The sequence below is a fragment of the Typopeltis vanoorti genome, chromosome 21 (assembly GCF_054136105.1).
Source record: "Typopeltis vanoorti isolate ZY-2024b chromosome 21, IOZ_Tvanoo_1.0, whole genome shotgun sequence".
In the NCBI taxonomy this organism is placed as follows: domain Eukaryota; kingdom Metazoa; phylum Arthropoda; class Arachnida; order Uropygi; family Thelyphonidae; genus Typopeltis; species Typopeltis vanoorti.
In genome coordinates this window covers 18,800,355-18,814,860 of record NC_143569.1, presented here as the reverse complement: position 1 = coordinate 18,814,860, position 14,506 = coordinate 18,800,355, and the positions used below count along the sequence as shown (strand labels likewise).

The 14,506-nt window shown below is 36.0% G+C and overlaps 1 protein-coding gene across 2 annotated transcripts in view; it reads right to left on the bottom strand.

The window, feature by feature from the left end:
- The window catches only part of LOC150094659 (NPC intracellular cholesterol transporter 1-like), a 495,369-nt gene that overhangs the window by 382,207 nt on the left and 98,656 nt on the right, over positions 1–14,506 (bottom strand). Inside the window, exon 7 of one of the 2 annotated variants that reach the window (XM_090411343.1) lies at positions 11,252–11,386. The exons of the other annotated variant lie outside the window; for it this stretch is intronic. Coding sequence (XP_090267469.1) covers positions 11,252–11,386 — 135 coding nt within the window. The remainder of the gene's footprint in view (positions 1–11,251; positions 11,387–14,506) is intronic. 2 annotated transcript variants of the gene reach the window in all.

Here is a 14,506-nt window from a genome sequence, read left to right as displayed (position 1 = left end):
TACAGCACTCTTTCCTCCATTCCTAAGCTTCTTCAACAACTTCCAGAATATTTTGCCACCTTCTTTATATTTATTTTCTATATTCTTGCCAAAGTCCTCCCATTACTTTTATTTAGCTAGTTTTACACAGCGTTTAGCATTCTTGCATTTGTCCCTATATTCTCTAAGAGCACAAGCTGATTTATTTGACAGGAACTTTTGATATGCTTTCTTCTTTTCCTTCACTGCCTCTTTAACTTCCTGTGTCCACCAGGGAGTTCTGATTTTTTTATCCTTGCACACAACCTCACCACATGCCTCTCTGGCAGAATCAATCAATGTTTCCTTCAGAGTTTGCCACTGAATCTCCAAGGTTTGATTCCTGTTCTCAAACTCTTTCATTTTCTTTTCAATAATATTTCTGTATTTTAGTCTACAGTTCACGTCTGAGAGCTGCTCAACTTTTATTCGCTTTAAAACTTTCTTACATGTTATTCTTTTCAATATGAAATTCAATTTTATCCTGCTCAAGACTAAATAGTGATCACTTCCAATTTCAAATCCTCTGTACACTCTGGTGTCCTGCACCAAGGAGAAAACATCACTATCAACAATAACATAGTCAATGAGACTTTTCTTATTCCTAGCCTCTTCTCTCCATGTGAATTTGTGCACATTTTTATGTTGGAACATGGTGTTAGTAATAACCAGTCCATGTCCTGAGCAGAAATCCAACAGATATTTGCCATTATTATTAGCTTTGCTCTTTTCTCCAAATTTTCACAAAATATTTTTGTATGTCTCACAATCATTTCCTACTCTGCTATTTAGATCCCCAACAAGGACCAACTTTTCCTTTTTCATTGTGTCAGTTGCTTTTTCTAAAGCCTCAAAAAATTCCTCCACTTCTACCTTAGTAGAACCTTCTGTGGGACCATAGGCACAAATAAGTCTCATTGTCCAGTTGCCCATTCTCATATTTGCCCACATTACTCTACTTGAGACTGACTGCCATTCAAGAAGATTAGCCTCGTATTTTGTGTTGAATACTATGGCTACTCCTTCTTTTCCTTGATTGTCATTGCCTGAATATAACATTTTGTATTTATTGCTCAGAAAGATCTCACCAGTTTTGGTCTTTTTTGTTTCAGTCACCCCTATTATGTCGATCTGGTACTTATCTAATTCCTCAGCTAGCTCCATTTCTTTGCCATTCAGGCTTCTTACGTTGATAGTACCGATCTTTAACTCTGGTGATTTTGAGTTGGGGTTTGTTTTCAGATTTGTTCCAGTAGCTGACTTTTCGCTGTTCGCCCTGGTTCCCTGGCGAAAACAACGGGGGCCTTGTTTAACCGGGCGACGCCCCAGCCGGCATGAAATTTTGTCATGTTGTACCATCATTCTATATTTTGGTTTAACCAATAAGAATACAATTTGGTCGGCTAAATCCCAAATTGCCAGCCCATCCTCGTCCGTTCAGTATCCAAGTAGATACCCAACAGGGTGCACCACGAGGAGGTGAGGATTGGACATTAGGTCAGAAGCCCTGTACATTATCCCCTCTGTTATTCATTATCTATATGGATCACATTATGAAGGAAAATGGTATTAAACCTGATATCAAAATTGGAGATGTTAATGTCAGCTCTTTGCTTTATGCAGATGATGTTATACTTCTAAATAAATCTGCTACAAGTCTGCAAGATTCTCTGACTAAATTGAATAGCTGTTGTAATAGATATGGTATGAAGGTCAGCAATAAAAAGACAAACACAATGAAAATAGGCAGAATCATTGAAAATGTGAACTGTGTTGTGAATGGAGAACCTGTGGAACAATTGAAACATTTCAGCTACATAGGCACGATTTTTACTGAAGATGGTAAATTAAATATAGAAATAGACAACAGAATCAGCAAAGCTGGTATGGTGGGAAGTCAATTGAATAAATTCATATGGAATAAGAGAGAAATTAGTCGGAACACTAAATTAGCTGTATACAGGACTGTGTTCAAACCAGTTTTAACTTATGGATCTGAGAGCTGGGTCAGAAGTAAAACACTTGATCAAAGACTAGCGACCGCAGATATGAGAGTCCTGAGAAACATTAGAGGCATGAACAGATGGCATCAATGGCAATATCGTATTAAAAATGAGGATATTAAGAAAGAACTTGACATTGTCAGCATCCAAGAATGCGTTAGCAGAGCTAATCTCAGGTGGTATGGTCACTTAAATAGAATGGGAGAGGAAAGATTAGCAAAACAAGTGTTCTCTGCCAGGTTGGCAGGAAAACGACCCCAGAGGAAGACCAAGATATTGGTGGATTGATACGGTACAAAGTTCCTTAGACGATAGAAATATAAGATCTGATAATGTTGGAGTCTTGACAAGTAACAGACTGATTTGGAGGAAAATTGTAGATAGTAAGTTAGTAATGATGTAATTTTTTCATGTAGTACTGTCATATCCTGTACACCCCTTGAGGGTACATGGCAGGAATTTGATGATGATGCTGATGTAAAGCAGATAAGGGTAAAGTATTAGGAATCGAAGATCGACATGAATACGACCTTAATGCTATGCAACTATTCCACATAGTTCTTTTGCTAATGATCCTACAACTATCCAGATTAGGAAATCCGGGTAGTAATAGTAATCCTTTTTATTTATATGGACTTCCAAAAATCCATAAACAAATATTCCATTATATCCTGTGGTGGACTGGACAAGTGCTAAACAACCTTTCTAAATTACCTTTGGCAGTCACTGCAGAGTCCTCTTCATTTATCGAGAATAGTTATTATCTTTGTTCAAGTGATCTCCTTTTCTGCTTAGATACTGCATCTTTATTCACAAATGTTCCTTTAAATGAAAAAAGTTCCTCAGGCAAAACTTTCCAGCAGATAATACTGTCTGCTTATTTGAGCACTGGCTACTAGCAGAATAAACTTTACCAAGAAATTGAGGGTACATCTATAGGTAGTCATATTCCTCTTGCACTTGCTAACTACTTCATGAAACAGTTCAAACCAATGGATAGTGAACAGCATCATTTCCCAAACCATCCTTATGGTACAGATATGTAGATGATATCCTTCCAGTTTGGCATGGTTTCCTTACATGTCTACAAGAGTTCATCAGTAAGATCAGTTTCCCATTGTATCCAGTTCACCATTAAAGTAGAAGAAGAGAATCAGACTGCCATTTTTAGATCTCCTTTTACTTCACCGGCCAGTTGGTAGCCTTCATTTCTGTTTTAAGAAAGAACATCCATACTTGACTTTACATTCATTCTCTTTCACACTATTGTGCTTCTCAAAAATCTGGTACTGTTAAGACTTACCAATTATTATTTGGTTTAATTCTTTATCCAAGTGTAAGTAAACAAAGTTTGCACCTGAAGTATTTTCAGGACTGGGGCAACTCGTGGTAAAGGTGGTATAAGTTCTCATCACCTTACTTCCATCAACTGTTAAGACTGATATTTCAAGCAAGTCCATGTTCCTTATTAATGGCTCTACCAAATCTTATGTCAACAAAATCATTGATACATATTCCTTGTCATCTGCTTCTCACCATGGTAATGACACAGAGGTAGTTCAATGTCATATGATTCCTTATGTTAAAGATATCGCTGACAGTATAGCCAAACTGCTTAGATATGTGGGCCTACAAGTGTCTTTTAATCATATTAAGGAGATTTCTACTTTTCTAGGCTCTGTAAAGGATAAATTTCTGCCTTTGGTCATATCAAATTCCTTGCCAGTGTGGATTACATTTTGGCCAAACAGGTATAATCACCATGTATCATGATGAACATCTAGACTACATCAAATTTCCAGTCAAGACTTGAAGATGATATCTTCACCAAATATTGAATCTTTGAAAGAAGATTAAGATTCTCCATAAAAGGAAGTTTCTCATGGAATGCTTATATAAATGAAGTTGTGAAGCATTCATAAATCCATACAAATCTGAAATTATCCCTTCTTTGGTAAATAGTACTTCTCCACAAGTTTAGAAATATTTTTTTTAAATTAATGATCTCTTTAATTAGTTATTTTACTAGGACCTTAATGTATTTCAGACTGTCGCTATCACACATAGTTGATATGTTTTCATTGCTTAATCTTCCAGTTTATTTTCTACTTGTTTAATATAAAAGTCATACTGAAGATGCCCTCGACACTATAGCAAAAATTTTACGCTAATAAAAAAATCCATAAAATCCATATTAAGTTTAATTATTGTTAAGAAATCTTCCTGTCTGTGATTAGTAGGCCAAGTCACAGTGTACTTCATACATTCCCCTGGAATATATGAAATACCTTGTGACTTGAAGGAAAAAGTAGGGAAAGCATGCACACATACCTGCCACTGAATTAGAAACTTTTATTTAACACCATGTTGGACCTCCTTTAACCCAAATTATACCACATATACAGTTTGGTATAGATTCCACCAGGTGTTGGATTGCATCTACATCTGAAGCATACTAGGCATTCATCAGACAGTCCTATAACTGGCTCACACTTTGCTCCTGGATCTGTTTTTCCTAACATGTCTCATACATTCTCAATGAGGTTCAGATCCAGGCTTTGTAGTGGCCAGGGAAGATGGTGGAAGTCACTGTCATGCTTGCTGAACCACTGCTGAACAATTCTAATTCAGTGGCCAGTATGTGTAGTATTTAATTTATTTTGTAGGAACTATAGCCTTTGGCCAAAAAAGTGAGATGAACCATGTCCATATATATATTAAGGATCAATGTAATGTAACTTTTCATGTGTGAGCCATACGCTAAATAAATAAGTGAGGTGAAGATAGTTTTGTGGAAAGGACTCATCATTAGAACAAACAGACTGGCTCTATGAACTAGTTGCTTGAAAATTCCGTACTATTGTACTCGACAATGCGATTGTTTATAAAGATATTCCAGTGAGTATTTGTGTGCTGGTTTTCTATAAATTGGGGGGGGGGGGGAGGTAGTGAACCATCAGAAATGCAAATCATCAACATATCAAGAAAAGGCAAACAATTATTTGATTATTTTTCTAACATGAAATTAATTTTGGAGCATTTGTTATTAAGATGTTACAAAGAAATCCAATGTGTTTTGTACATGGAGCCAAAATGACAAACACATCATGAACATAGTATAACCAGACTAAAGATTTCAAAGTAACTGTCATAAGTACTATTCCCAATTGACCATGTAAAAGTTGGTCAAAGGGATGGAGAGATGGGAATCTATTGCAATACTAATAATTTGTTTATAGATTTTTCTTTGTCAAATAAAGTAACCTGCATATGTAGTAAATTTGAATAATTCAAAGATATTGTGTATTTGTGGGGTAGCTTTTTTACATCACGAGTGTCTGTTAGTGGTACATTAATAAATAACAATGTCAAAATTTCTGCCATTATTTCGGAATTTTTAAGGATGCGATGTTTTTTTTTTTTTTTTTACTGATTTAACCTGATCAAAAAGTTTTATACAAGTAGAGTGGTTACCAGTAGAGATGGGGGCAAATGACAGTTAACTGTTTGGCAAGTGTATAAGTTGGACTATCTGTACTATCAACTATAGGACATATGGCAGTATTGGATTTATTCCCCAATTCAGGAAGATCCATTAACATCTGTCGGAACACAAATATATTTGCTAACATTATTATGGCAAATGAGGACTGGAAGACCACACTTTGGACACCGCTTTGCACAGGATTAGATCAGAGACTATTTTTAAAGTCAGCAATGGCTATGAAACCTCTTAACCTTAACAAGTATGGTTGCATTAATCTGCCAAAAATCATCTTAAGTTCAACTTCTACACAACTGTAATAACTTCTTTTAAACAACAATAGGAAATGACAATTAAGATTTTAGATCTTTTGTCCATTACAAGTTGAAATGTTTCACATATCGATTGTCACATGTAAACTGTAACATGTTATTGTGCTCATAGGATGCTGGTTTGAAATCCAGTAAAATCTAAGCTAGTCAGACAAACTGTTTAATAATTTAGTGTTTTATTTTGGTGTTGTAATACTGTTGAATTAAGTTACAAATAACATCGAACACCTAAACCTGTCAACAAGATCAAGTATAATTTGTGTTAAAAGTTTGCTTTTTAAACTGTATAATTTCTCTAAAATGATATAATGAAATAGAATTTGTGTAGATATTTGCAGGGACAGAAAAGGCAATATTTAAAAATAAAAAAAAAAGGATTAAAAATGCTTTAATGGAACAGGAATAGTTGATGAATACTAGCAGGTGGTGTTCAGATTACTACATAAATGTTTCTAGTAGCAAGGCTTATACGTTGGTTAGACATAACTGGTAATTAGTTTACGTAATTAACAATGCATATAAAATATATTAATTAAAGGTAACTTTAATGAATAACTTTTATATTTCGGGAACGTCACATTGCCATCTTCAGGAACATAAAGATATGGTATGTGCACGCAGGCACTAACACAAAGCAAATGAGGAAGAAAGCAAGAAACTAATATTGTTCCTAAAGTCCTAATGGTGACCTCTTTGCAGGCTAATTTGGTAGTCTTGGCAGTTGGGCTGAAGTTCTCATAATGTAAGTCTCCCAAATTTGGGGTAGTTTCATGCACCCAAATTTGTTGAGGTTAGGAACGTTTTTTTAGAGCTGCTGAAGATTCTTTGAATAATCTTTCGTATTTAAACTTGCTGCGATGAATTATTTTTGTTTTCTTCCAACGAATTTTATGGCGGGTATCTAAGGCATGGTCTGCCAGCCCAGAGCGGCTGTACTAGTGAAACCAGATGTAGTCTTTGTGTTCTGAAATCCTGATATCTGTTGTTCTGCCTGTTTGGCCAAAGTAGGACAATTTGCAGCTGCAAGGGACCTGGTATACACCAGATAGGTCTAGGGGAAGTGGTTGGTCTTTGGTAGAGCGGAAAAGGGATGTCAACTTTTTATATTGGTCTGTAACAGGAAGTAAGGTCATATTTTTTGAGGATATTGGTTATTTTTTCAGAGGTGCCCTGGATGTAGGGGATGGTGATAGACTTGGTGTAATCTTTATTGTGGAGGGGGGTTGTGGTTTGCTGGTTTTAGTATTTTTTGGATTTTTTTGGGGTTATAGCCATTGGCTAAGAAAGTGTTGAGGATGTGGTTTAGTTCAGTAGTCAGGGCCTTGTCATCTGAGCAGATTAATTTTGCCCTGTTATAAAGTGTTTTTATAACCCCATATTGTCGTGAGGGGGGGGGGGGATTGCTGGTGAATGTATCTGCCAGTATGGGTGGGTTTTCTGTAAACAGAGAAAACCAAAGAGCCATCAAGCTGGCGGGTGATTAAAGTGTCTAGGAAGGGGAGGGTGTTGTTTTCCTCTTTTTCTAAGGTGAACTGGACTCTGGGGTGTTGGTTGTTTAAGTGTGTTAGGAAGGAGTGGAGTGTGTCTGAGCCATGTGGCCAAATAGCAAACACATCATCCACATAACGAAGCCAAATAGTGGGTTTTTGTGGGGCGGAGTTTAAGGCTTTCTCTTCAAATGTCTCCATAAAGAAATTGGCCAAGGGTGGGGAAAGTGGTGAACCCATGGCTGTCCCCTTTATCTGTTTGTAGAACTTTCCTTGCCAAATGAAATAGCCTGAGTTCATTGTAAACTGGAATAGGGCTGAGATATCAGGAGGAAACTTGGCTTGGATGAGCTCAAGGGTTTCTTTGAGTGGGACATTAGGAAACAGATCTTGAAGATTGATATCTTTTGAACATTATATGATTTGTCATATGAATGAAATAGAATGCTATCATCAGAAAAACTAGGGATAGAGTGAAGTTAACAAGGAAGATAAGTCTAAAGAGAGCACATCATCAACCATTACACACAACACAATGATCCGAGAGAAAACTTGATACTCAGTTACAAAGAGTGTAGACTATAAGATGGCAATTTGCTAAGCATTCCTCTATGTCCAATTTTATCAAATGCATTAGAACAGCCAAGTTTAACAACAGAGGTTTCTCTAAACCTTTCCATGATACATGTCTATAAGATAGATGATATAGGCAGGAACTGCTGTGGATCTTAAGTGGTGAATCTGATCTGGTAGATCTCCAGGTGATGGGGAAACTGAATGTTAATTCAATTAACATTTCAGTTAATTGTATCAATATATCAACAGAGAGTACTAAAGTAAGAATAGCAGGTTGATAGTTTGATGGCACACATTGTTTTTTTTTTTTTTCAGGGATGGGTTGAAACATGGGCTTACTTCCAGGAAGTGGATGTCATCTTAGTATAACAAGGGTGTATGATAAGGAACAAGAACTTAGGAACACATTGCATAAACACAATATGAGGAATATCATTAAGAATAAAAGCCTTTATGAAATCTAGGTTGGTCAAGATTCTTTTTATGTCTTTCTGGCAAAAGGACACAGAAGGCATGCAAGTGTGCTATTCCTGGTATGGCTGGAAATGATTTATCTCACTGTTTATACAGGAGTTGGAAGAGAAAAATGATGTTAGGACATCAGCTTTATCTTTAGGTATTGATACAATAACATCATACATTTGAGAAATGGAGAGATTATAATTGGAGAGAATTTGCACAACTGGCAGTATTATTTCGTTTATTCAGATGTCTGGATTAAGAGAACATATAGAGTAAACACACAATGGAGAAGAGATCATCCTAACTGCTACTAGTGTGGTGTCAAAGGACATGAAGCTGAGATTGGCTGGATGAAAATCAAATGTACTGAAAAGGGAAACATGGGCTGGAGTTACCAAGAAGAGAGCCAATTATTTACAGCACGTTTAGAATGAGAGCTAGTTTAGAAAAGGTCCACAGTTTCAGAAGAGAATTCTGTTTAAAAAGATGTTGAGGAAGAGTGTTATTAAAAGGGCCGATTAATTAGTAATCGCCGATATTGATTCTGTCACTCTCATTCCACAGCAGATCTCCTACTAGCCAACCTTCAGACACAACCTATGGAAAGATTAGTGAAACTCATGTGGCTGTTTTTGACATTTAAGGGGTATATGATTATGGCCTACCACAGAATCTTCATGAAGGTATCATCTTATGGTCTGCATTCAGCCACTCTCATACACTAATAACCTGCTCTCATTAACCTCAAATCCCATACACAGTTTTGATGATGAAGTAAATTCCATTCCTTTTCTCACATTTTTTGGAAAAAGATAACAGTGTTATATTAACTCAATTTAATTATTTTTTATATTTTGCCAAAGCCTTGAGGAACCCACAGGAAACAATGTACAGGTACTATGCAAGTGAGACTGAATTGAAGACACTAAGCAAAGCATAAAGGGCCACCCAGTGGGCTTAATGGGTTGCCTTTACCCACTGGGGTAATGGTCTGAGGATGAATGTATCTCAAATGTGAGCCAGGATAGTTTTTCAAGGCAAGTGAATTCAAGGTAAGGTCTTTCATACTTGGATTTACTGCTGTATAAGTTGGACTTTTTCTCATAGGCTCTGTTACAGTCTATCTACTGCATGGACTGCACATCATGAGAATACACTATGGTAATATCACCACAATGACTGCTATGGCTTGATGGAATTACATGAAATTTGATATATCTAGGATTAACCCCCCCCCCCAAAACAGCCATGACATCTATAGACATCCAGCTAAATTTGGATACGATTCTGTAACTTCCATTGAATAACATGGATAAGAAGTGCAATTGGTCTCACTATTTCATCCGCCTCAGCTGGTAGGGAGGTTAATGGGATATGTTGCTTCGTTTGGATCACTTTAACAGCAGACTTATGCAAAACAAAATTATGTCTACAGTACATATAATGGCTCTAAGTTCAACTGCTTCAGTTATTACACCATTCAATGAATGGTGTAATAACTAGAAGAATGTAATTATAAAATGCACCTTTTTTGACTATTTGTAATAAATTCCTTATTTGTTTTATAATACTGAGATGATGATCAAAGTTGGTAAGGGTATTTTGTCAGCAACCTCCTCTAACACTAATTTTAAGACTTAAAAAGTAAAATGAAACAGAAGTTGCTTACCATAGCTATGGTAAGCAACTTCTGTTTCAGCCTGCAAATGACTTTAAACTGGCTCTCCCAAAACACATGCATAATCCTGTATTATGCATCTATAATGGCTGATACAGGTTAATGCATGTGTTTAAACTCAGGAGTGAGTGGTAAACAAATACATCTTTGACGGTTGTTATATACGAAAACCATCAAAGTTGATACTTATCTTTCATGGTTGATACAGAATGATGCATGTGTTTAACAATCACAAAATGATTATTAATGACATACATCAACCTGTAGCCAAAAACTTTCTATTTTGGTTCAGATTTTTACTGCACATTTGTGAACAATTTTATTAGTTTTTTTTTTCCCTCCCTCATATGAGTATGAGCAATATAAAATTAGAAAATGGAATATTAGATAATTTTCAGTGTTTATTGCAAACTGCTGTCACCATCTAAGGAATCCCAGTTAAGAAAACTATCACAACTATACTACTACTAAAATATAACTTTTATATTTTTTTTTATAACTTTTAACATAAAATTTTTATGCTAAAATATATTTTAACATAATATATTTTATAACATAACACTAAGTATAGTTACTGTAGAATTAAATTTTAACATTTTAATCAAACACAAAGAGTGCAAGAATGATATTTTCCTCCTGTATTTTGTATTTTCTACTGCTAATGTTCTTTACCTGATTTTTGAATATGGATGACACGTATTTGCCCATATTTGAATTTTACTCAAAACCTGGTTTTTAATCACTTTTTTTTTTTTTTTTTTTGATAGAAATTCATGCTCAAACTAGATTTTTCTACTAAAATATCTAAAAATAATCTAAAATAGTGTTCAAGCAAACAGCTCTGATAAATTAGCATTACTAACCTGAAATTAACATATTCAGAGTTATATGATTGTACATAAAAGTTTCTAGCATAATATAATATTGGAGATATTTATTATATACTGAAAGCAAAATTTAAACTGATTCAATGATTTTTCTTTTTGCTATATTGCACTTTGAAGCCAAGCTGCATTTACAACATGTGAAGTGCATTGTGTAAAATGAATTAAAATAAATTTATCTTTATAATATTTCTAACTTAAATTTATATAATCAAAATTAAGACAGCACTTTTAGGGTAAGGCAAAATATGATATACAAACTATTTTAGAGCATGTCCACACACACACACACACACTTATACACATTCACACACAATAAAAACATACTTAGACGTTTAGCACGTATTGGATCAACTTCCTCAAGGGAGCCAAGATCAACCCCTACTGAAGTAAGGGATCGTGGTTCAAGATGAATAAGGGGATGTTGAACTGAACCTCTCCTCCCAAGTCTTTCAACAGAGGCTGAAATAGATATATATTTTAAACAGAAGACTTCAAGAATGATTAAGTTAATTAGCCAGATTTTGCTTTAAAGAATAATTTTTTTTAAAATTACATGAAAAAAATTAAAGCAACAATCAAAATTTTATTCATATTCAAAACACATTTTAAGAGTAGTAAAATGATGTGAATTTTTTTTATTTTTAAGTTACTCTTACAATGATAAAATACTATATGGTGATGAATACAGAATATTCAATGCATTACATATGGCACTCAACTTTGATAAACTTTGGAGTCTTAACATGTTGATAGTACTGATATTCATAAATTATATTCTTATTTTTATCCTTTAACCAAGTGTGAGCAACAGCCTGCATGGGAAGTAACTAAATGACTGCTACTTGTATGTGGAAGTAGATGACTTCCAATCAAATTGTTCTACTATGCCACAATGTAGAGCGTGTGTGTGTGTGTGTGTGTGTTGCCAAGCATTATGGGAGGGGTAACCACCCAGACTAGTTCTGACCTTAATGGAGGTCTCTCTGGTGGGAGACCGACTCCTATGGAGTTAATGAGAACTATATCAATCATAAAGGTAATATTTCCATGTACAAGTAGGATTATTAATACACTAGATAGGAGACAGACATAGCCAGTTTTTTTTTAGCTTGATTAAATGCATAATAACGAGAAACTAGGACTTTACTCTAAAAACATGATCTCTGACCATTTGAAGCCCAAATATTTCACAGTGATGAAATTCATCTATTTTAGTACCTATTAATACAAACAGGTGATATCTCCTCTGAGGGATGCAGATGCCACACCACAACTCTTGTCCCTGTTGATTCACTCCTGGTGATTTAATGCCAGCTGGCTAGAGAATAATAAAACCTTCACCCATTTGAAGATGTGGCCAGTCTGACCAGACTTCAGTGAAGTTCACATACATCCATATTGTAACTTGCTCTGAAAATTTCTCTCTAGCAAGTTGGAAAGTAAATTAAACTTGACAAGAAATTTATATTCTTGTTTTTCATCCATAACATGCAACATGGAGAAATAATGATTTCATATTGAACTTCCCTAGTATCCCATAATATACCTAACATACAACATGAAAAGTTTTTAGTTATACTGGACATCAAGGTGATTTACAACACTTCTGTTTTTCATAGTACAGCTTAAAAATGTCATTCCTTGCACCTGCAAACCAGGTGCAAGAAATAACATGCTGGAATGAACCTAAAATTAAGAGGTTTCCAAGATCAGAAAGTGAATAATTTTGCAACTGCTATTCTGCAAGATGCTTGGAGAAAGTTTGAATACTGATATGAGATAGGAAACACAGCCAAGACCATTATTTCTAGGAGGCATTCAGTGAAATTCTTCATACAACTTATCAAAGACTTAAGAGGGACATAAAGTATGCAAATATACATAAAGTATGCAAATATGAGGCCAAATGGAGAATTCTCCATTTGGCCCCAGACACGTTAGACTCCTTCCTCAGTCATCTCAATAGCCTACATCCAAGAATCCAGTTTACTATGGAAAAGGAAAAGAACAATTGTTTACCCTTCCTAGACACCTTAGTCACACGCCTGCCCAATGATACACTTACCTTCACTGTATACAGAAAACCCACACACACAGGCAGATACATTCACAAACTCTCCCACCACCACCCCTCACAACAATATGGCATCATTAAAACCCTTACCAAGAGAGCCCACAATCTTTGTTCCAGTGGAACCGCCCTCACTACTGAGCTTAACCACATACACAGAACTTTCCTCTCCAATGGCTACAGTGAACACAGTATCAAAAAAATAATCAATTCCTCCCCCATTCCCCGTCCCTCTCGTCAACAAGAATTTAAAAATGCCATCACCATACCCTACATCCGAGGCACTTCAGAAAAAATAGCCAAGATACTTAAAAAGTATAACCTGCACACAGCATACAAGCCCTACCGCAAACTTGCTACCCTTATCCGTTCTACGAAAGATCAGCTCCCCCTCTCTCTCTGCCTGGAGTTTACAAAGTACCCTGTTCCTGTAAGCTTGCGTACTTTGGACAGACAGGCAGATCAGCATCCATCCGCCTGGAGGAACACAAGTCGTACATCGTAAAACACAACTATGGCCATTCAGGCTTGGCTGACCATGTTTTGGACACCACCCACAGAGTATCATGGAAGAAAACCACCATGCTCCACCACAGCAAATTCAAGAAAGAGAGACTTTTCTTAGAAGCAGCAGCAGCTCTCAGAAACCAACCAAATCTTAACAAATACGGTTGCATTAAGCTTCCGAAGATTTGGGAAACACTCATCACCAGAGGTCCCACCTTACATTCCAGGCCACCTACTACAGCCCTTAGAGGGCCGTCCACCTAGATAGGACTTTAGTGTCACCCACGTGGTTGGGCTTAGTATTGTAAGTTTTTGTGTGCATGTTACATTAATTGTTTTTGTAATCCCTGTAGATGTCCTAGTGACTAGGACGAAATATAGGAGTATTAAATTCTAATTTAATTCATTCTGAGTGTTGTAAAAAAATCCATTAAACCTCCAACATAATGTCCTCACAGCACTTAAGCCTCTACACAAGATCCTCATAACTAACATTGTAGAGTCTTGAAACCATCTTTGTTATTTGCCTCTGTATCCTTTCCACAGTTAATTTATTCCTTTCAAAGCCTGGGGAACAAATTTGAGAACAATAGTCTAAATGTGGTGTGATCTGGGTCTTATACAACAGAACGATCTCTGCAGGTCAGCATCCTTCTCAGTATTGCAGCAATCTTCTGTATTACCTTCACCACCTATGCAATATGCTCCTTGAATTTCAGTTTTCTATCAATCATCACCCCAAGATCTCTTGTCTCCCGTACATTATCCAGTAGCTCCTCCAATCAAGTATGTAGCCTCCCATTGATGTATCCCAAACTTCAAGACTTTACATTTTGCTGCATTAAACCGACTATCTGTCTAGTTTATTCAAATCCTCTTGCAGAGCTGCCACACTATTACTAATAACCCTTCCCAGCTTCACATCATCTGCAAACAACTGAATATCCCCCTGCAATCCATTGACAATGTCATTGATATAAAGGTTAAACAATACAGGTTCC